This window comes from Myxocyprinus asiaticus, chromosome 40, assembly GCF_019703515.2.
Source record: "Myxocyprinus asiaticus isolate MX2 ecotype Aquarium Trade chromosome 40, UBuf_Myxa_2, whole genome shotgun sequence".
NCBI lineage: Eukaryota > Metazoa > Chordata > Actinopteri > Cypriniformes > Catostomidae > Myxocyprinus > Myxocyprinus asiaticus.
The window spans coordinates 35,278,615-35,303,064 of NC_059383.1; the positions used below are offsets into that span (position 1 = coordinate 35,278,615).

The following is a 24,450-nucleotide window of genomic DNA, read 5'->3' on the forward strand; positions in this document are numbered from 1 at the left end:
TTGTATGAGTGTTTGAGTGTATCTGTTGTCACCCTGATGGCAAGTTCTCACACTGTCAACTTAATAAAGTCAACTGTAGTGTAGTAATTAAATTAACCCTTCATCTATATGACGTAAATTCATCAAAAGTTTCTGTCATGTTTGGATAAAGTTTGCTGTCTTGTTAGACAAAGAAGGATGCACATCAGTGTGTTTATGCACGCACTTGTGTGTGTGTCAATACTTCTGTTGAACCCTTTTAGGCTCTTGATATAAATGCCAATTAGCTTAAGCTTGAGGCAACACATCCGTGTAAGTAGTGTGAAGGGAAGCAAGGTGCCGTAAATCAATCCCCACCCCCCCTCCCCCCCTCCCCCAACTCAAGCCATCCCTTTCTCATTTATGACCCTCTAAACTTATTTCATATTAAATACACCTGTATTCTCATCCTCTTGACTTGGGAGCCTGACACAGGTGTTAGCATATGTATGGTTTTAATTTGATTTAGCCTCATATCCTGATTAAAAGTGCTTCATGATGGATGTCACAAACATTTGAGCTTTTACCGGTGTTATACAGAACTTTCTACCCAGGAAAGTTGCAATATTTAAAAAGCAGTTTGCTGAAGATGAAACGATGAAGATGCTGTTTAATTTTTCTTGCTTGTACTGCCCTCTGCTGCCCAAAATCAAATCAAAGAAAAAAAATAAATAAATAAATAAATAAATAAATAAATAAATAAAACAGTTATTTTTGTCTAATTAAAAACTGAAAAAATAAACATAAATTAGTTGTTCTTACACATTGGTTCTTAACTGTTTTATGAAAGATATTACAGAATGATTTTGTTTATATAGTATTAATTATAAGGTTTGTTTGTAAGCATTGATAATAATGGGTATTCCCAATCTATAAATACTGTTTCACTTGCATAATAAAAAGTAGAGGAAGTTGGGGATTTCATATAATATTTTTCTTTAAGTGATAAGGCTTATTTTTTCACACAAAATTAAATAATAATTTGACAAACTCTTTGGTAAATGCCTTTGGCACGAATAGAGCCTCGGCGATGTATGCAGACCTCGACAATCCTTCAGATTTAGACAGTAAAATCCCACTATATGTGGACAAATCTCTCTGCATCTAAGAATCAAACTTCCTTTTGGTACCTTCAAGAATGGGATCTAAATTAAGAGACACGAAATGTTTTCTCCTCACAAAGTTTGACGTCATGGTATGTATCAATTTTTTTTAACAGGATCCCCTAAATTTGATTAAAATAACACTCTTAAGAGGAAACCACTCACAATTTAGACCTGAATATCTCAACAGTTTCACTTTAATTTATATAATTGATTTTTTTCTATTTTTGTTATTATAATAATATTATATTAAAGTGGAGTGATAGAAAAAAAGAAAGAAAAAATTCCAGACAGCCGTTTTTATATACTTTGAGTCTATAAAATTTTCAAAAAACAAGAAAGCCAGGAAAACATGTAATTTCTTGATTCATTTTATATGTTTGTGATGCCCTTTTTTTTTTGTTTTAGTTTCTATTAATACTGTTTGTGTTGAAAATCTACACGAAAGTCTGAATTGTCTTGTAATTTTATGAATATTCAGAAAGTGCAATAAAATTTTTTTTTTTTTAAAATCTCATTTGCAAAATGACCTGGATGTTCCATTGAATTTGTGACATGTATAAACAAATAAATGTATTGGTCCAAGGAGATTAGACATAGTTTTATTTATTTATTTTTTTATGATTTACATATTGCAATTCCTTTCTTGATGTATCAGCTATTTTTTTTCTTGGCATGATAAACAAGTGTTTTCATTACCAAACATAAATTAATATATAAATACATCTACCTTCATAATTTAGGTAATAAACAAAGGTTGTCACTTGTGGCAGCACACCCCCACTGGTACTATGGCAAATTAAATTACACTGCAGTGAGCAGAAGTCTACACTAGGGGTGCTGTGACACCATAAAAAAACAATGAGCGGAAGTGACGCATGAGCTGCGCGTACGCCATGAAGTTTCAAAGTGAAAGTTGAAGTGGGATTAAAGTTCGTCGAGTTTGCTCCCTGTAACGCACTTTACGATCACACAAACTTCTACACGAATATGTGTCCAATGCACAGTAGTCATAATATGTTTATCTTTGATTTACAGATTGACGCGCGCGCGGGGACTGTTGTAAAGGGCGGAGAAAACGGGCGCTTTAAATCGGTGAGGAGTACGTGTGATAAATGTGCATTAATATAAACATATTTTAAATAATCAGGTTTATGTCCGCTTATGTGTTTGCAATTCGCAGATTAAGGTAATTGTGATTGCTAGTTTCTGTGAGTCGTGATGGTTCACACATTCATCATTGTGCTGCTCTCTTATTGGTTCGTCTGCTTGGAGAAGGTGAAGCTTTCTCTGTGTAATCATTGTAAGGCAGTCTATTATTCTTTATTTTTTTTTTTATGTACATATTTCTGACAGAAAATACCCAGTGATGGCTGCGGAGGATAGGCCAGACACTGAACCCAATGATCTGTGTTTGGAAGAAGAGCTTTTCTCTTTGAGATCACAAGCAGAGGCACTGCGACAGGAACTGAAGACATGTAAGGATGAACTTCAGAAGTTACAGAAACAGCTCAGCCAAAGCGAACGACTGCAGAAGACAACAGATAGCTACAATAAAGATCTCAGACAGCAGGTGAGCTACAGTAGGTGCTTGCATATTCCTTTGCTGGAGTCAGTGCACAATCTGAATCTGTTCCTGTTAAAGGGGTAGTTAAAAGGAGTTTTTTTTTTCTTTCTCCCCAATTTGCAATGCCCAATTCCCAATGCGCTCTAAGTCCTCGTGGTGGCTTAGTGACTCGCCTCAATCCAGGTGTCGGAGGACGAATCTCAGTTGCCTCCACGTCTGAGACCGTCAATCCGCGCATCTTATCATGTGGCTTGTTGAGCGAGTTACCGCGGAGACGTAGCGCGCGTGGAGAACCACACATTATACCACGAAGAGATTACCCCATGTGACTACCCTCCCTAGCAACCGGGCCAATTTGGTTGCATAGGAGACCCGGCTGGAGTCACTCAGCACGCCCTGGATTCGAACTCGCTTGAGTTGAAAGGAGCTCTAAAATACTGGCTAGTTCAGCCAAAAAAAGGAAACTTAGTCATCATTTAGTTACCCTCATGTTTTTCCAAAGACTTTCTTTCTTCGGTGGAACACAAAAGAAGATGTCAGGCAGAATTTTAGGGAGAGATAGCCTTAAGACCCCTGCACACTTCCTACGAAATAGAACAACGAACGGGTGTGATGTCATTTAGAACAAAATGTGGCCAAAAAGAAAGTGTTTTTGAGTTTGTTTTGGTGGGTCGTAACAGCTTACTGGGGCAAACTATCAGGACACCAAACTACCAAACACACATTTACTGCCATTGGTCCATGTCATCGTTAGGTGTGACGTGGAGCTCCACCTACTTTGAGACCGACAGCTAATTCCCATTTAGTCAGTTAAGATCAGTCAACATGAACACACTGGCATGCAGTTATTAGCGAGGTGGTGCAAATGTATCTACATCTGTACGATCGTTCGCATAGAGACTTTTTCCAAGAACATGTCATGCATTTTTTTGTATGAGTCTACATAAAAATAAAAAATAAAACAATTTACTTCTCTTAAGTGCCATTTACACAGTTTTTTGGTGTGCTGCTTCACTCATGTACCATCTACAGCCGAAAGCCATTCACATGTCTGCCCAAATTAAGATGTGCTTGCTTAACACCACTATTTGGGGTAGTATCAGTGTCATCATAAATTCCAATAACATTGTAATCGGCACATATTATGGCTGCATATAGTGTGTTAGCGCATTAGCGCCATGAATGCAAACGGTAAACATAACAAATAACACATTATCTATTGCGTATATATTACTTAAAATCACAGAGTGGTTTTATTTTACAGACCTTGTGTGAATTCTACTCCTAGAATGAGGCATGAAGTCATTGAAAACACATTTTACTGTCATATTTTTTGTTTTTACGTGTAGTCTTGAGCATGGAGAAATAAGCAACATGGTCTGGAAAATAAGCGCAAAATAAGCCATTTGCCTCACCAAAATAAGCAAAAATAAGCAAGTAATTTTTTTCCTCTGTGGTGGATTTATCAGCATAGAAATTATAACAGGCAATTAATTAACAGTTAAGTATCATTTTATTTACAGATCTGCTTCTGAGTCAAAACCCGACAGCATCAAATCTGTATGAATGCATCCCATCTAACAATAATTCAGTGAAGACTTGGAAACAACTGAGAAATATACTTTTTACCTCTAATAATGTTTTTCTTGTTCCTGGATTAGCTGGGCATGTACAGTATATGTAGTAATTATACATAGTTGTTAAAAAAAGTCTTCATTCACAGATTTCGACATCCACAATGACAAATGGGAAAAAGAAATGTGTGATGCAGCAGTTTCCTTCAGGATCAAAGCACGTTTAATTTTTTCGGGCAACATGAAGTGATGTAGTTCCAAAAATGTACTGTGATACACCCTTTGGCCTTTAGTTTCATGAAAAAGTTATCAGAACAAAATTAACCGGTTACTAGCATTTAAAAATAACATTTTCACTCCAGAACAATTGAAAATCACTTGTTCTGGTTTTCGGTTACGTTCTACTAAACATTTCATTCGTTTTCGGTTCTCGTTCCTTGAACCGTTTTTAGTCCCTGAACTTGAGCATCCTCATATTTAAATGCTCCTCTAAACACCTCCCCCAGTGGTGTGGCTGGTGTCTTAGTGTTCGCAAATAGTATGCCTTTGCTCTGCTGTTTCGAACTTCTTTTTGGCTTTGAGCAAAGAAACACTTTACCATGAGTGTGCCGGGCCTTTAGTTTGCATTCACTTTCATTGTGTGGGAAAAAAATACAATAAATGTAACTGAGACTAACATTCTGCCCATCATCTCCTTTTGTGTTCCAATTTTGGGTGAACTATGCATTTATACCTTTTGGTCTTGAACCTTGAACCAGTAACTTCAATGCTTCACTGAAGGATTGTAAAGTCTTGAAAAACTTTGTATAGGACTTTGGCTTGTTGATGGTGCTGTGTTTCTTGATGGCATTCTGTCTGTTGCTGTTGGTTTTTGTGATTTAGGTTGATAGACTGAGTGCAGAAATCCATGAGAGAAAGAAAAGAGAAAAAGATAAAGTGGATGCTGAGACTCAGACGGAGGAATACACCTGGACAGAGACAGGTTAGTATATTTATTTTTCTGTATTATAGCTTAATGACTCTGTTACCTGCAGCATTGATTTGAAAGTCAAATGCTTATCTTTTTCTGAAAACAGATTATTATAATTATTACTATGGCGGATACTATCAGTCTGGAACGGAGACAACAGCAGAAACACAGGAGAATGTTGTCACGGAAACTCAAGAAGCATCGGAACACACTGAGGTGCACCCCATAACAACAGAACCATCCAATACTGAGCAGACAGATGGATCGAGTGATTTTCCACAAACAGAGGTATTAGAATCGTGTTAGATTATGTATGAGACTATTGACATGGGTTGTGTGTGTGATATTCAGAGTAATTTTGCAAAACCCTGTTGCTCGGCAGATTTCGAAAATAGTTTGACTTTTATAAAGAGTGTTGAAGATTGATTAATTTTGTGGTCATATTGCAAAATTAGAAATAACATCAGTGTATTCCAACATATAGCCAAAGCTGTTTGATATGAGGCCAAAACAGTGTAGTATGCATCCAAAATAAACAAATAAATAGCATAAACAGTCTAATATATGACTAAAATAAACCAACATATCCAAAACTGTCTAAAATATGACCAAATAATTAAACATGTAGCCAAAACTGTCCAAATTAATCTAAAATATAGCATAAACTATATTTTAAAATATGGTAAAAATAGTCCAACGTATAGCCAAAGTAGTCCAAATTATGTCCAAAATATAGACAAAACAGATTAAAATGTAGAAAACATATTCTAACATATAGCAAAAACAGTTAAATATACATCCAAAATTAACTCATCTATAATATAAACGGTCTAAAATATGGTAGAATTAATCCACCATATAGCCAAAACAGGTTAATATGCATCCAAAATAATCTAAAATATAGCATAACCAGTCAAACATACGGTTGTGCTCAAAAGTTTGGTAATATATGTACCATTTTTAAAGAAAACATGAGTGAGCAGGCAAAACGCATTTCTTATATTTCTAATGGGATTCATATTCAGCTGTAGGTTATAACATAATGGTACAATCATAAAACAAAACATGGCAACAAAGAAAAAAATGAAATGACCCCTGTTCAAAAGTCTGCATAGTCCCCTTTAGCATCAATAACAGCATCCAGTCTTTTGTAATAGTTGTCTGAGGCCCCAAATTCTTGCAGGTGGTATAGCTGCACATTCGTCTTGGCAAAATGCCTCCAGGTCGTCTTGCATGAACCGCACATTTGAGATCTCCCCAGAGTGGCTTGATGATATTAAGGTCAGGAGACTGTGATGGCCACTCCAGAACCTTCAACATTTTCTGCTGTAACCACTGGAGGGTCAACTTGGCCTTGTGCTTAGGGTCATTGTCATGCTGGAAAGTCCAAGAGCGTCCCATGCGCAGCTTTCGTGCAGAAAAATGCAAATTGTCTGCCAGTATTTTCTGATAACATGCTGCATTCATCTTGCCATCAATTTTCACAAGATTCCCCGTGCCTTTAGAGCTCACACACCCCCAAAACATCAGTGAGCCACCAATATGCTTCACAGTGGAAATGGTATTCTTTTCACTATAGGCCTTGTTGACCCCTCTCCAAACATAGCACTTATGGTTGTGACCATAAAGCTCTATTTTGGTCTCGTCACTCCAAATTACAGTGTGCCAGAAGCTGTGAGGCGTGTCAAGGTGTTGTCGGGCATATTGTAACCGGGCTTTTTTGTGGCATTGGTGCAGTAAAGGCTTCTTTCTGGCAACTCGACCAGGCAGCTCATTTTCGTTCAAGTATCGTCATATTGTGCTCCTTGAAACAACCACACCGTCTTTTTCCAGAGCAGCCTGTATTTCTCCTGAGGTTACCTGTGGGTTTTTCTTTGTATCCTGAACAATTCTTCTGGCAGTTGTGGCTGAAATATTTCTTGGTCTACCTGACCTTGGCTTGGTATCAAGAGATCCCAGAATTTTCCACTTCTTAATAAGTGATTGAACAGTACTGACTGGCATTTTAAAAGGCTTTGGATATCTTTTTATATCCTTTCCCATTTTTATAAAGTTCCATTACCTTGTTATGCAGGTCTTTTGACAGTTCTTTTCTGCTCCCCATGGCTCAGTATCTAGCCTGCTCAGTGCATCCACGTGAGAGCTAACAAACTCATTGACTATTTATACACAGACACTAATTGCAATTTTAAAAGCCACAGGTGTGGGAAATTAAACTTTAATTGCCATTTAAACCTGTGTGTGTCACCTTGTGTGTCTGTAACAAGGCCAAACATTCAAGGGTGTGTAAACTTTTGATAAGGGCCATTTGGGTGATTTCATTATGATTTAAAAAGAGCCAAACAACTATGTGATAATAAATGGCTTCATATGATCACTATCCTTAAATAAAAAACAGTTTTTTTGCATGAAAAAAACAAACTTCTGAGCACAACTGTATGTCCAAAATAATCCCACTTGCAGCCAAAAAGGATCAAAATGTAGCCAAATGAATCCAACATAAAGCCAAAGCAGTTTAATAAATGGTCAAAATAGTCCAACATGCAGCCAAAACAGTCTATTATATATTCAAATAATTACAATTAAATACAAATGTATTGAAAATGGGTTTATTACTGGAAGCTTCTGTACACAGTTCAATAAACTGCCATCTGGTGGTCAAAAAATTCAGTCCACCTAGTAAGCCTGTTATTTGGTTGAAGCAATAACAATTATTATCAACGCTTTACAGTATGTAGTTTTCATGTTTTGTTCACATAAGTGTTTATAAATAACCCAGAAATTCAAAACTCAGGTGTTATGTTAAAATGTAAAAATACAGCATATGAGAGTAAATTAATAATTAATACATGAATGAAAATAAAAAACTGAACGTGTAGGTTGGGGAAAAAAATATGCTTGTGGGCTGGGCAGTAACATTTTATTAACATGGGACTGTGCATATGCGACTTCATTAGGTTCAAACTTGAACTGGGATTTGCGCTTCTTTTGAACCAGATACCTAAGCAGTCACATGGTTTTCAGCCAAATTAAGCTTCGGACATCACGGATCACGTTGTTTTGTCAAAAATGAATCAAGCTCCGATACAGTGCTTCAGTGTGGAATGAGTTGTTTTTTTGCCCGACGCTTCGGTGTCGAACATCACATCACTAGCATAAACGGTCTAAATTATGTCCATAATAATCCGAAGTATAGCCAAAACAAACATAGCCAATTTATATCCAGTAATGATGATTAAAATTATTAATTATTATTAAAACAGTAACATCAGCCAGTTTATTCACGGTGTGACCATGTTTTAATGTCAGGAGGCCTCTGGAGAAGGTGGCTCTGTAGCTGACATGCTCAGAGCAACAGCCGAGGAAGCATTGTACCAGACCAACTTTGTGTTTGATGAAAGTTCCGGCATGTACTATGACCACAGCACTGGATTTTACTATGACTCTGTAAGTTCTTTCTACACAATCTAAATAATCTCTAGATGAAGTTCTCGTGGGATGTTTGACTGCTGTTTATTTGTCATTATTGTGTAATTTTGACTAATCGCCTGTGCTAATGTGTTTTTTCCTCTTCTCCAGACCAGTCAGCTGTACTATGATGCCAACACAGGCATGTACTATTACTATGACCCAGAAAGCGGAAAATACCAATTCCACTATAGGATAGAGGTGCTTGCTGCACAACCCGAAGTGGAGCAGACGCCACAGAGGAAGACCAAAGACTGGAAAAACAGGAAGTCAGTGAAGAATACAGATAGAGCTTCCTGTCCCAACGGAGAGGTGAGATACACATGGAAACGCATTATCTTTTCAGACATCAGAATCAGGCACCCAATTTGAAGAATCTTTGCTTTCAGCCCATTACCCCCACCCCCTCCGGTATACAGATGTTTTAAAAATGTTTGATTTGCCATGTAAAAAATGAATATTGACTCTGTCAAGCTCAAATAGTGACAAACAAACTCCATAAAACCACAGTAAAAGTAATCAATTCGACTCATGCACTGCACGATATTCCAAGTCTTCTGAAGCCATACCAAATATAAGTTGCACTCTCAAATTAAATACAATCATTAATAAACTCTGTAATACAATTATGGCGGCTAGTGATGCCACAGTGAACATTTTCGATGGATAGATGACCGTCTGAGAAAAAATTGCGGTTAACCGGCTTTACGATTATTTGAAAATTTTCTTATTATGCAGCAGCACTGTGGCAAAAAAAAAAAAAAAAGTCATATCATATCACAATTGAATGTGTTAGTGGACGCGTTTCTTAGGGATATATGGATGCTAAGCACAGCCCTACAGTATGAAAACTGATAAATATACAACAAATAAATAGGAGGTATGTAATAAGAGATGCTGCAATATAGGGCACAACACCGCTCCTGTGCATCCCGGGTGCTTAAATGTAACCAGAGTGCTTGGAGTGCATAACTGCAAGATTAATGCGGGTGCGCAACGTGTAGTTAATGGCATCAGTTTTTGACGTCTGCCTGCATGTTGTACATCCATCACGTTCAGTAATCCTCAGTCATTCAAATGCTTCCAAACAACCAATTAAAGTCGGTGTTTTTTTGTGTATATGTGTCTGGTAGATCGAATTCCTCTGTTATATTTTGAAGTTCGTGTGTAGCCCCAGTTTCACGTCAATGGAAAGTTCACGTTCAGTCTGCAACACCTGGCCAAGCACCACACGGACACCATCCGTAACCATAGTAACAGCTCTACTACCGACCCAGGCACAAGAGTTTTTCACATTTAGGCATACAAAATCTGACAAAAAAACTCTTTTAGATTATATATCTTATATATATATATATATATATATATAATATATTTTTGCCACACGTAAAAAAAATGTCAAGTTTTTTTAAATGTAGATTCTAAATTCTTATGGCTAAATTAACTGTGATATTGTTAATCATGGTGAAAAGTGAAACCGTATAATCAGGGTCATCCTTAATGGCATTGATAACATCAGACCTCATTGGTTCTTAGGTCATGACGTCATGACATTTGGTCACGAGACTCAATGAGTACTAACGAGATTTGATGTTCATGACGTAGCCACCATATTTGAATTAAGAGCTTTATTTTCTAAAAAAATGGAAAATCATGTTTTTTTTTGTTGTTGTTGTTGTTACTTAGAATAAAGATCACGATTCTGAAGAAAAATGTTTATTTCAGTGATTTACAAAACCTGGACATAAGGGTATTAAACAAAGTAAGATGTAATTTACTAAAGGTTCTGACAATGTTCTCTGCTTCAATCTATGTAAAAATGCAATAAAGTTGTAATTCAAATATATACATTTAAAAAGTCATAAGTCCACAAGAGGGCGCAACGAATACATTATAAACCAAGCAGCACCTTCTTACTATTGCAAAAAAATAAAATTAAAAAAATAAATATTCATTTTGGGGAAAAAAAGTGCACATAAAAAACAGGTACTAAAAATGAAATGTGTTTCATTCAAATATTTCATTCCGGTTCAAAAGTTCTGCAGCCTCCTTTCCAAAAGGTTACCGGTTAGAACAAAATAAAAGAATGGTTAATAACTTTCTTTTTAAAATGACATTACTCTGCGCTAAGGGGTGGGTGAAATACCAATTGCAGTGTTCCCAGATCTGGCAAGAGAATCAAGCAACATTGTCTGGAAAAATAAGCCCAAAATAAGCCATTTGCCTCACCAAAATAAACAAAAATAAGCAATTATTTTTTTTCCTGTGTGGTGGATTTATCGGCATAGAAATCATAATAAGCAGTTAATTAACAGGTAAGTATCATTTTATTTACAGATCTGCTTTTCAGTCAAAACCAGACAGCATCAAGTCTGTATTAATGTATCATATCTAACAATAATTCAGTGAAGACTTTTCACCTCTAATAATGTTTTCCTTGTTCCTGGATTAGCTGTGCATGTACAGTATATGTAGTAATTATACGTAGTTGTTAAAAAGGTCTTCATTCAAAGAATTCGACATCCACAATGGCAAATAGGCAAAGAAATGTGTGATGCAGCAGTTGGTGGTGCTTCAGGATCAAAGCACAGGTTTCATTTTTTCAGGCAACATGAAGTGATGTAGTTCCAAAAATGTACTGTGATACACCCTTTGGCCTTTCAAAGTTTCATGAACAAAATTAACTGGTTACCAGAATTTAAAAATAAAGTTTTCACTCCGGAACAATTGAAAATCACTTCGTTCCGGTTTTCCGTTATGTTTTGCTAAAAATTTTGTTCGTTTTAGTTCCTTGAACCGTTTTTTTAGTCCTTGATAAAAAAATAAATAATACGATTTAGCCTGTTTCTCACATGCTAAGTAAAAAGCCAAATGAGCAGAAAAAAGCTTCATTAACAGTTCTGTGTTAACTTGGTATTGCACTGATAGGCAAATATACAATAAAATACTGTTATTTTACAAAAGTAAAAAAAAAAAAAAAAATACATATATATATATATACACTATATTGCCAAAAGTATTCGCTCATCTGCCTTTAGATGCATATGAACTTAAGTGACATCCCATTCTTAATCCATAGGGTTTAATATGACGTCGGCCCACCCTTTGCAGCTATAACAGCTTCAACTCTTCTGGGAAGGCTTTCCACAAGGTTTAGGAGTGTGTTTATGGGAATTTTTGACCATTCTTCCAGAAGCGCATTTGTGAGGTCAGACACTGATGTTGGACGAGAAGGCCTGGCTCGCAGTCTTCGCTCTAATTCATCCCAAAGGTGCTCTATCGGGTTGAGGTCAGGACTCTGTGCAGGCCAGTCAAGTTCTTCCACACCAAACTCGCTCATCCATGTCTTTATGGACCTTGCTTTGTGCACTGGTGTGCAGTCATGTTGGAACAGGAAGGGGCCATCCCCAAACTGTTCCCACAAAGTTGGGAGCATGGAATTGTCCAAAATCTCTTGGTATGCTGAAGCATTCAGAGTTCCTTTCACTGGAACTAAGGGGCCAAGACCAGCTTCTGAAAAACAACCCCACACCATAATCCCCCCTCCACCAAACTTCACAGTTGGCACAATGCAGTCAGACAAGTACCGTTCTCCTGGCACCCGCCAAACCCAGACTCGTCCATCAGATTGCCAGATGGAGAAGCGTGATTCGTCACTCCAGAGAACGCGTCTCCACTGCTCTAGAGTCCAGTGGCGGCGTGCTTTACACCACTGCATCCGACGCTTTGCATTGCACTTGGTGATGTGTGGCTTGGATGCAGCTGCTCGGCCATGGAAACCCATTCCATGAAGCTCTCTATGCACTGTTCTTGAGCTAATCTGAAGGCCACATGAACTTTGGAGGTCTGTAGCGATTGACTCTGCAGAAAGTTGGCGACCTCTGCGCACTATGCGCCTCAGCATCCGCTGACCCCGCTCTGTCATTTTACGTGGCCTACCACTTCGTGGCTGAGTTGCTGTCATTCCCAATCGCTTCCACTTTGTTATAATACCACTGACAGTTGACTGTGGAATATTTAGTAGCGAGGAAATTTCATGACTGGACTTGTTGCACAGGTGGCATCCTATCACAGTACCACGCTGGAATTCACTGAGCTCCTGAGAGCGGCCCATTCTTTCACAAATGTTTGTAGAAGCGGTCTGCATGCCTAGGTGCTTCATTTTATACACCTGTGGCCATGGAAGTGATTGGAACACCTGAATTCAGTTATTTGGATGGGTGAGCGAATACTTTTGGCAATATAGTGTATATATATATATATATATATATATATTGTTTTTTAACAATTTAAATGAAAACAATGATGCCTGCAGTGTTTCTCTTTAAAAAAAAAAAAAAAAATTGCTTCAAGCTTTTAAAGGAATTATTCAAGAGCCAGCAATTAAATAGAGAACAGAGTAAACAGTGCTTTAAGTCTTTTAGCAACAGTAGCAATTAAACATTAAAAAAATTATTATATAAAAACATTAAAGTAATTTAATGGAAAATGAAACTACTGAAATATTTAACACTCTTTACTGTGTGATTATTAAGTATACATTAATACTTAATGCCTATAACAGACAGCATGCAGCTTATATACATTTAGACATTGCACAGATCTAACATTTTGAAGAATTTGTCCCGTCTGCTTATACATTAATGGCTGTGTTTGCTTTAATATCTCGTCAAGAGGGGTATTTTAATTAAAAACAGCACAGAGTCTCGTGCATGAGTGCTGCATTCATCACGAGACACAAGTGCATGGATAGACACACATGCATATGATGCATGCATGAAAGCAGCTGGCTGCAATCAAACAGGGCACGGATAGTGAATTGGTAATGCCGGTAATTTTTATTTATTTTTTTGCATCTGTGGCTATTAAAATATTGAACTGAGCGAAGATTCCATCACGCTCCTAGCAAATCGTGGCTGCATCCCTTCAGTTTGTAAACCACTGTGCTGGACAAACGTCTTTGGGTGTTGTGTTTTAGTTTATTCAGCGTCTCGTGCAGGAGCACTATGTTTTGTAGTTGCCATATAAAGGTTAAAAGATCAACATGTCGAAGTGAATTTCGAAGTTAAATTTGACCGCCTTACAAAGTACTTTGTATGTCTCGGGAACGTTAATATACATTGCAGAATTGTTGTCATTTATAAATGAGATCACGTGGGTGTCTGAATCAAGGTCGCGATCTTTTAACGATTAATTGTGCAGCTCTATGTACGTGTCAAGCTTGACAGACCGGAGTCACTCTTTGCTTTCATTATATGGCAAGTAAACCCGGTGGAGACTTACAAAAATGCACCTGTTGTGTTCCATGGAAGAAAGTCTTATGGGTTTGGAGAGATAATTGGGATGAGTAAATAATGACAGAATTTTCATTTTGTGGTGGTCTATCCCCTTTAAATAATCCATTTCAATAAAAAAAAAAAAAATCTTGTTTGAGTCTGTTTTCAGCATTTTTTCTGAAAGTTGAGTTCCATTAACAACATTCAGAAAACAGCTTCTGGTTGTCGCTCTCATTAATAGCACCTTTGAATTGTAGGGTCTTAATAACAGTCAGTGATCTCAATTAGAGGCCCATAAACAGTTGTATTTTAATGAAGCTTTGATGCCTGGTGGAGCTGACAGTGTGCTGTTCCTTTCACTGTAGGTTCAGGATTTGACTAACTCAATGGCTCAGTTGAAGATAGAACATTTGAGGCGGATTGGAGTCAGAGGTACGTTCAGGTCTGGTTTCACAGCTAGTTTTAGCATCAGTTGTTTTCTAATGGCTATAATTGCACAGATAGTACAAGTTGAAACAGTACAAGTCACTCAGTGCAGCCAAGTTTTTATGTTTATAGTTTTTCTTGACTTCATCCTGTGTGCCAAAATATTGTTTTGATTTGTTTTTGGTAATATTTTACCCTGGAGTTGATGTAGCAATCATATATATGGAATCTGTGAAATGTGATTAGAGAACCATGGCAATGCAATACCAATATTATGTATCTGACTTCTGTTAATTGTGATTAATTTGTTCCTCCTTTTTATTTGTTTTTAGTCTGGTATGGTATTCAGTTGAACACTTATTGTTGTAGTATTGGTGGTGGTGGCGTAATGGACTAAAGCACATAACTGGTAATCAGAAGGTTGCCTGTTCAATCCCCACAGCCACCACCATTGTGTCCTTGAGCAAGGCACTTAACTCCAGGTTGCTCCGGGGGGGATTGTCCCTGTAATAAGGGCACTGTAAGTCACTTTGGATAAAAGCGTCTGCCAAATGCGTAAATGTAGTATAGTATACTTCAGTTTAATTGATTATAGTGTGCATATAAAGTGTTTTTACATTACCCAATTCCATTCTGCCCTCTTCTCCTCCTCATTTCTTGTCAATAAAAGTGTCAAAAAGGCCAGCATTAAAAACAGGGATGCTTTTCAAATGATGAGTTTTTGGATGGGGGTTTTGCGTAACACTCGGTGTTAAAAGTCAGAAGTGAAATTTTCTTGAAACCAACTCAAAACTGAGACTCAAACAGCCACTTTGAAAAAAAATTGACAACAAAGCAAACACAAAACTATTTTCACCTCAAAGCAATGATTGTGGAGACACTATTGAAGATGCTAGAAGTAGATTCCTTGTCCCTGATTGGCTGAGTGTTTGCTCACTGACAGGACCATAAAAAGGCAGGGCCTGAATTTGACAGACAGCCTGAAAGCCACCTTAGAGGAAAGGGGAATGGTACGTCTTCGCATAAGAAAGGACGATGGTCTCGATCCCGAAGCCCACTGCGACCCACTTGCACAGAAAGATCCAGAAGAGCCAAGAGTCAAGACAGAAGCAGAGAGCGCTCCAGGAACAGAAAGAAAACACTGAGACGGAACGGGTCACATTCTGATGACATGTACAGCGGGAAGAGGAAAGAGAGGAAGAGATCACGCTCTGAGACTCGCAAAGACAGGAAGTCCCGCTCGGAGCATGTTTGCGGTGAAAGTGAGCCAGAGGAAGGAGAGATCACAGAGTCTGATGGAGAGAAAGAACCTTCATCACAGTCATCATCTGCGTCTGCATCACCTATCCAACCAGAACATGACAGTCCAGACAGAGCAATGGAAATGCAAATTCATGAAGGTGAGAAGGAAGAGCAACAGAACGCATGTGAGAAATGTTTGAGGGAGACGCCACTTGGTAGCTGTACGTTGGGTAGTCATGATGTGTTAGCCATTTTTATTTGGACTATGTTACAGCCACATTCTGTGTGTCATTTAGAGTCGTGGACACGGCACTAGGGATGCACCGATCCGATATTGACATTTTTAGATGGATTGGGTATCGGTCCGACGAGCCCGATCCAAATCTGATACTGTGGGTTAGTCATGTTCGTTTCATTCAAGCTCCAAAAATGACATAAAAGAACCATAAAGACACCAATAAAGTAGTCCATATGACTCGTGCATTTTATTCAAAGCGGCTTGAAGACATGCGGTAGCATTGTGAATCGCAAAAGGCTGTGTTTAATAAGTAAATAAACAGTATGCACGTGCAGTGCATTTTAGTGAATGCAACTCCTCTGACGACACATATACATAGCACACGCAGGCTTGTGAGGCGGTCACGCCTATTTTCAGCCTTCAGAGCTCGTGGCTATTTTCATATGTGAGCGCTACACACAAACAACTTTTCAGATGTAGATGCTCAATAGTTTGGTTCACTTATAATATGCGTTTAGTACGGCAACATAGGAGCATGTTACCAGAATTTGAAAAAGAAGTGAATTAAACTACTGTGAAGTAGCCTACATACAGACACTTACAGGACTTCCTGGAGTTTTCCGACCATCAAAATACAAGCCAGAGGGTTTTAAAGTGAAAGGTGCATGACTGAAATATATTACTGTTGTATTTTAAAATTCTTAAAGTCAATAATAATAATAATAAATATAGCTGCATGCAGCAGTTACGGGTCAAGCACCAGCATGGCAACCACTGCACAACCCAAAGAGCACATATGACAGAGAAAACAATCACAACATTTCAAGTGACCTCAGGATGGATTCGAAGCAATGTCTTTCTGTTCTACAAGTCATTGCTTTTTTCCACTGCACCACAGAGCCACAACATTGGTGGTAACCAAACGGACATATCAAGCGGAGAATAAATCACATCCAAGCGCAACAGTTACCATGATCAACTTCGTATTCATGTAACTTTTCAACAGAGATCAAATTCAGAATTTGATTGTGGAAATCCCCACAACCATTCAGTAAGCACAACACAAAAATCACCAGAACTTCATACAGCATGACTTGCAGAGCTCAGGATTTGAACCCTGGACTTTTTAAACCATCAACCAGTGCTTTAACACACTGAGCTGCTCAGTTGATTTAATTGTGAGTGGCAAACAAACAAACAAGTGTAGGTTATCTCTTGAACTATAGGTGGCATTGTTTCCAAACTGCTCAAGTATAATCAGGACGTGTCGAAGATGCATACCAATTTTCTTTAAATCAGACAATTTATTCAAAATATATATCAGTTTTTATTAAAATTCTGTATGGCAGAGAGACAGTATTGTTGATGTGGGAAAAATTGGCATTGTTGGAATTCTCATGACCCACAGAATCCAAAGACACCAACCTCATGATTTTAGAACAAACTGTTCTAAAGTTACGGGCAGAAATGGCCATTTTTGACCCATAGGTGGCGCTGTCTCCAAACTTTGCATGCACCCTCAGATGATGGGCTTGATGAAGCACACCAAGTTTCAATTCAATACGACAAACCGTTTACAAGATATAGCCTCAAATCAATTTTTACATCAACCTCGTTAACTTTGCCGTTACTTTTAAACCAAAGCACAAAAAAGTTTTGTATTATCATTTCTGTGCGGCTTGGTCTGGAGATTATTTTGAGCCATTGTTTGGGAAAATCAGACCAAGTTTGAAGGATGTGAAATGTTTAAACTGTAAATGTCATATTTCAAGATGGTTGCCACTGTAATGGGCGGAGTTTTAATGTAAGGGCTCCGTTTGAATCATCAAGAGGAGAGAAATAAGATGCAAAAATAATTTTGTTTCTAGGACAGATGGTTCACAGTATACACACAAAAGAAAATAATGACATGGTGGTGGCGCTATAGAGTTTGTCCTAGAGACCCCAAATTTTGTGTGGGGTCTGTTCATGCCCACCTCTATCAGTGTGCCAAATTTAATCATTTTCCTATGTACAGTTCATAGGGCTGCCATTGACTCCCAGCCAAAATAATAAGAAAACTAACGGATACAATAGTAATTGTTTACATATAAAAGAGTAACCCCCCCGCCCCAATTAGTTCCACACAGTGAGGTATAGATATTCTAAACTGATTATTAAAAAAAACAACAACACTGGTATCGGATCAGTATCGGCAGATACTGAGATTTCCGATATCGGAATGGATCGGAAGAGAAAAGGTGGTATCGGTGCATCCCTACATGGCACAGTACACCGTTTCTATTGAGTATAATAAAAATTTTGGGCTGTCAATCAGTTACAAATTTTAATCGAATTAATTACATGCTGATTATTTAAATTAACTGCATATTTAAATATTTGCAGAGAAAGGCCCTCACATAACAATAATTCAAAATATAATAAAAATAATTATAAATATAACATATTATAAATACAGTAATTCAGATAATTGAAAATGATAACATTATTGTGGCAGACAATTAAAGCATTGATAAGACGATACAAAAAGTGACTTAAGATGACAATATATTGTTTTTTCCATATTATTGAACATAAACCTATCATTAGCCTACAGTCCACAGCCATCCATTTTGCAACAAAATTCATTGATCTGTCCGAGGTAGATTTTTTTAATAAGGCTTTTCTAAGGACACGTCAATGTACACATGCATCAGACGGATGCTTCTGGAGCATCTCATGTTTGTTGCGTTGCGCCCCAGTTAGTGTTTTTAGGTCGCTCTGTCAAGTTAACCCAAGTTTGAAACTTAGAAAATCACATCTCGAGATCCCTGCATTTGGATTTGCACTCCATCCAGGTGTTTTTGAAAGCAAGAACACATTTTCATCTTACATTATGCATTTGGCTGACGCTTTTATCTTACAGATCTTATCTCAACTTACAGTGCGTTCAAGGTATACATTGTATCAGTTTGTGTGTTCCCTGGGAATTTAACCCATGATCTTGGCATTGCTAGTGCCATGCTCTATCAGCTGAGCTACAGGAACTCATTTTGTGCTGTTGCTATTGTCGAGCAAGCATGAGTGTGGTTTGTTCTCAGCTGTGCACTGTCTGTACAGTTGGAGTTTCGCTTACTGCCCCCTGCTGAAAACAGGTGGTACTTCAAGCTTGAATATTTCTTATTACAGTCCGGGGACATTGCGCTAGTGGCATAAATGTTTTAAAGCATTATTAATCAAACTGAATTAACGTGTTAAATCAACAGCCTTATTAAAATTATTTAAAAAAAATAAATTAAAATGTCGATTTTTTTTTTTTTCATCAAAGTAATGAGAATTTGGGGGTTTAAATGTGTGTAGTTGTCATGAAATAATGCCATAGTGCAAGAAAACCTTAATGGTCCTAAATAGAGGTAAAAAATATTTTAACAACAAATATTATTTCTTAGTTTTACTTTGGATTTTGGGGAGAATTATGAACTGGATGGGTTTTCGAGAGATTCTCTTGTTTGTTAACTGCCAATTTGTTTGTATTTGTGTTACAGAAACTTGGCCACCATGTGTTCGGGTAACAGTGGTTCATTCTCCTGTACTGCAGACTGGAACCCTCTTCATCCTCACGGCTGACACTGTTGCCACCATCGGCAGGTTAATACAATTTTGAGAGTGTGTTGGGGGGGGGGTCTATCCATCCCTAATGTTAAGAAGCTTGCAGACAAGGTTATTTTATACATGTTTGTATGTATCGTCTGTTCACAGAGAGAAAGACATGAATCACGCCATCAGAATCCCTGAGATGGGAGTCAGTAAGGTAAAGCAAACACAAAAAGGTGCATTGCGATCAGCGATACAGTTGTATGCATATGTGAAGATGGTAGTTTCACCTTTTATTGTGTGTGTGTGTTAAGTCCCATGCAGAGGTTTATTTTGACCAGGAGCAGCAGTGTTATGTGCTAATAGATCAGGGCAGTCAAAACGGGACTGTCATCAATGGGAACAGAATACTACAGGTAACGCTCAAACTAACACAGCCATTCTTTCATAGTATATTTGAAATATTTATGAAAAAATACATCAGAATGAGGGATGCATGTTCGATCGCAATGGGTCGATATTCGTCTTAAATCTGATCAGCCAATCATGCTTTCAGTCTTTATCAGTCACTATTCTGGGCGCTATTTTGTGAGTAACCCGATTTAAATCAGATATCTAATAACCACTAATAACAGCAAACTAATAACAGCAACAACAAAAAAAATTATCTTCAGTAACAGCACAGCATCTTTACACAGTTGCTTAATAATTAGTGATTTGCATTACAACAAATGATGAAGACAGTAAAAAAAATTATAGATACTAATAATTTCTCACTGGAGCTGTTTTGGAGCTTGCAATGGATATATCATTCTTATTTTTGAATGTATCTTTGCTGTGAGTGATGCTCTCATGGTGTTTACTGGTTGCCAGTATGTCACAATGCTCTTACAGAACTATTCAGAACTGTTTTTAATTCAAATAAATGTTAGCAAATTTCATCATCGTTCATATGAATTGAATGTGAATTTACAGTTTGTTAGCATTTATATATAACTGCTGCATATAATTTGCAAAAATATGGAGGGAGGTACTTTTAAAAATAAATATCAGTGATCGGATCGTTATCGGTCGACCATAGTGTTAAAACATCTGTGATCATTATTGGCCTCAGATTTCCTGATTGTTGCACCACCAATCAAAATTGAATCACTGCTTAACCCTCTGGTGTGTTGCTGTGTCCCTGCAGCCCAAAGTTCACTGTGACCCTTGCCCTTTGACCCACGGGGATGAAGTGAAGATGGGAGAGACAGTTTTGTCCTTCCACATTCACATGGGAACGGACACATGTGACGGCTGTGAACCGGGACAGGTCAAAGCACATCTGAATCGCCATAAAAGAGAGGAGAACTCTGGTATATATAAATATATATATAAAAATATACACACACGCACGCACATTAATGCACATGTGAAAACAGGTCACTGGGTGGAATAACTTAATCATGCAACAAAGTTGTGTTTGAGACGTGGGCGTAGCTGATTAGATTTTTTAAACTGTTACAGTTATATCAACTCCTCCCTGCGCACATTTAGACTGAGTATTGTGTACATGTATTTTGTGTGTGTGTGTGTGTGTGTGTTTGTTTCAGGACCTGTTCTTAGTAAGGAGGATAAGGAGATTCAAAGACAAAAAGAACTAAAGATGATAAAGGTCAAATATGGTCTCAAAGTAAGTTGTCACCTCTTTAAAAAAAAAATAAAAATTATGCTTAAACCTACACAAACTCTTTTGGTGATACAATATGCTTTTAAAAAGTTTGTCAGGTGTTGGTGTAAACATCTGTGCTGTTGATGATCAATGCCCAATGCTGCCATCTGTTGGTCAGGAATGTGGGCATCACATGATTCCTAGGCGTTAAAGAAATAGTTCACCAAATTGTTTTAATTCTGTCTTTGTTTACTAACCCTCATGTAGTTCTAAAACTGTATGACACAAAATGAGTAATTTTGCTTAATCTTGGTGCTCTTTTTTTTTCCATACACTAAAAGTATATAGTGACCAGAAGCATTCAAGCTCCAAAAAGGACAAAAGAGCACAATAAAAGTAGTCCATGTGACTCTACGATAGCTTTGTGTGACGAGCAGACCGAAATTTAAGTCGTTATTCACTGAAAATCTATCCCTATACCATAACTCTCAAATCTCATTTGTGTTTGTAATTTGGAATGCCCAATTCCCAATGCACTCTAAGTCCTCATGGTGGCATTGTGACTCGCCTCAATCTGGGTGGCGGAGGATGAAACTCAGTTGCCTCCACGTCTGAGACCGTCAATCCGCGCATCTTATCACGTGGCTTGTTGAGCGTGTTACTGCGGAGACCTAGCATGGGTGGAGGCTTCACACTATTCTCCACGGCATCCACACACAACTCACCACGCGCCCCACCGAGAGCGAGAACCACATTATAGCGACCACGAGGAGGTTAACCCAACATGACTCTACCCACACTAGCAACCGGGCCAATTGGTTGCTTAGGAAGTCTGGCTGGAGTCGCTCAGAACGCCCTGGATTCGAACTTGCATCTTTACTTGCTGAGCTACCCAGGCCCCTTGTGTTTGCATTCTTGTTCAAATGCAGTCTGTGATTACATACACCAATGGTCCTTGTGTCTCGTAACTGAATATGTCATGTTGTTGTTGTTGTAAAGTGTTGGTTTAACTTTACTTTTTTGTTGTTGTAGTAATATAAAAATGGTTTGTAGCTTTAAACTGCTCACTGTGGGTTATGTGAAGACACTCGGATGTATGTTTCAGAATAGTGATTATGAGGAACAGAAGGCCCTGAAGAACAGCAGGTATAAAGACAGAGCGGAAAACCGTCGGCAGACAGTTGGGAGCGAGGGAACGTTCCAGAGAGATGATGCCCCTGCTTCTGTTCACGTGTATGTCATGAAACCTTCATTGTCAAATATTTACCACTATAAAGGACTTGTACATTACTGTAAAGTTCTCACGTAACACCTGATAAAGTGAAGCTGAATGGAAACACTTCAAGGTTACAGATATTTCTGCAGAGTCTGGGCTTTTCGTCATTATCTGTTTTTGTTTGGTTGGATATAGTGAAATTGGAGAAGAGAATAAGGGCAGACAGATGCTGGAGAAGATGGGCTGGAAACGAGGAGAAGGTCTTGGCAAGGATGGAGCTGGAATGAAGGACCCGGTAATACTGATTTCCCCTGTTGCACAATGTTTTGTTTATGTAATGTCCATTGTATGAGATGTATACTTGTAAATGTACTACCCCACAAAGCAAAAACGCAGTACCTACGCCTTCCCAAGTTTTAGTTTGTCCAGCCAAATATGGTTTATTTGCGATATCGATAAACATTTTTTTGATCAAATGTGTCGTTTCTGCATTTTGCATGGCAAGCTAGTTCTCATTTCACTTTGTGCATTCTAGATCCAGCTGCAGGTACGTAAGGCTCAGTCTGGTCTTGGTTCTGGAGTCGTCATGTCAGTAGAGGATGCTCCGCTCACCAGAGCCAAAACCCAGAACTTGGAGCGCGTACGGCAACGGTTCTCTGATGCCTGCCAGGCTGACTCCGCCCATCCTGAAACAAGCCAATCACCTAAAACTTTTGTCAAAAGTCAGGACACGGAGTGATTTATTGGTCATTCTTTAAGGCCATTTTTTGGGTTTGCAAAGAAAAAAACAGGGCGTGGCCAAGATTTTGGCTAGCTGCACCAGTCATCACAATTGACTAAATGATAGACGCTCCTTTTGAAGTTGTAGCAGTTTTGTAAATAGACTTTAGTTCATTTTAAACAAACAGTGTGTTTTTTGTTCTTTTCAAAATTCAAATACAAACATAATATCTTGGACAAATAAACAATAAATGTTTATAAAACAATGATACATTTGTTTCAGTTGTGTTTGCAATAGTCTCCTATTATAATGTAAATGGTTGTATTTAATATTAATATTTGTTACGAGTTTCTTCAAGTAGTGGATGAACTCTGAGATGTTTGTGCAAAAGTTTCCAATCTTCCAGCTGTACAATATCTGTAAAGGTGCGTGTTTTGTGGTTCATATGCAACATTTACTGTGACAGCTGCAGTTAAACCTGTCGGACAGCGTATTATCTGTCTATTAGAAAGTAACAAGTTGCACAACTTCACAAATAGAGTCTTCAGTCAGTCAGTCTTCTGTCTGTCAAAAGTTATCAAGTGATTTACTGCTGTTTGTACAAGGGCAACAAATAATTAAGTTTAGGAAACTTAAAACCCATGTGAAACTACTAGCAATTCTCCCATATGTTGTGAAGTCAGTTGCCTTCATATTGCTGTCCACATATTAAGCTGTTGTGGCAAACTGTCTCCAGATGGCTCAGAACCAGTTTATGCAACCCAACCACTTTGATTTTATTACAGTTTTTTTATTTTTTATGCATGAATGAACATTTGCTATTGTTTGGCCTGAGTTTGGGTGAACAAAGCCTCAGGAACACACTCTCAAAGAAATATTTCAGTCTTATTTTTAAGATTTATACTGTTTGTTTTTTAATTGTATGGCAAATTTCCATCAGACTAAACTGAGGATCCTTTACATGCATGTATTATGATTTAAGCATAATGTGGAGTATTCAGTTAAACTGAAATACTTCACATTTTGCCCAATCTTTAGATTATCCAAAGATTACTCATTATGATGGAAATTTGTCATAATTTAAATGTATCAATCTAAAAGTTAGCTAAAATATGGTTCATATTTAACCCTAAATTTAGAGAAAATGTAATATGTTGCATGACTAAACTTTAGCATGTTTTTGGTTTTATAACCTGTGTGTGTGGGCAGGTTTAAGTGGTTTACGAGGAAATTTTTTAGGTTACAAACTGGTCATTACAAGGGTATTATGCTATAAATGTGGATTATGAGGACATTTCTAGTGTCCCCATAATTCAAATCGCTTAAAAAACATACTAAACGATGTTTTATTGAAAATGTAAAAATGCAGAAAATGTTTTGTGAGGGTTAGGTTTAGGGGTAGGGGAT

The 24,450-nt window shown here is 37.8% G+C and overlaps 1 protein-coding gene across 5 annotated transcripts; it reads left to right on the forward strand.

Moving 5' to 3' along the window:
- Nucleotides 1–1,986: 1,986 nt before the first annotated feature.
- On the forward strand, nt 1,987–23,311 carry LOC127430980 (angiogenic factor with G patch and FHA domains 1-like). Of its 5 annotated transcripts, none has more exons than XM_051681135.1 (16): nt 1,987–2,073; nt 2,160–2,216; nt 2,478–2,694; nt 5,145–5,244; nt 5,339–5,520; nt 8,542–8,679; nt 8,812–9,012; nt 14,342–14,408; nt 19,407–19,509; nt 19,621–19,672; nt 19,770–19,871; nt 20,645–20,810; nt 21,048–21,127; nt 22,212–22,339; nt 22,518–22,617; nt 22,858–23,311. In XM_051681135.1, exons 3-16 carry the CDS (start codon nt 2,491–2,493, stop codon nt 23,059–23,061), a joined length of 1,827 nt encoding a protein of 608 aa, XP_051537095.1. In that variant the 5' UTR covers nt 1,987–2,073; nt 2,160–2,216; nt 2,478–2,490; the 3' UTR covers nt 23,062–23,311. The 5 variants fall into 5 exon arrangements, with proteins under 5 accessions (XP_051537095.1, XP_051537098.1, XP_051537096.1 ...); XM_051681138.1 differs by having other exon boundaries at nt 1,990–2,053; XM_051681136.1 differs by having other exon boundaries at nt 1,996–2,223.
- Nucleotides 23,312–24,450: the final 1,139 nt, after the last annotated feature.

What these genes read in the sequence shown, in the direction of transcription:
- LOC127430980 (XM_051681135.1), top strand. Translation starts at nt 2,491, where the DNA reads ATGGCTGCGGAGGATAGGCCAGACACTGAACCCAATGATCTGTGTTTG. An exon ending in ATGGGAACAGAATACTACAG is followed by an intron (nt 19,872 to 20,644) that starts GTAACGCTCAAA and finishes GTGTCCCTGCAG; the next exon opens with CCCAAAGTTCACTGTGACCC. An exon ending in GCCCCTGCTTCTGTTCACGT is followed by an intron (nt 22,340 to 22,517) that starts GTATGTCATGAA and finishes GGTTGGATATAG; the next exon opens with TGAAATTGGAGAAGAGAATA.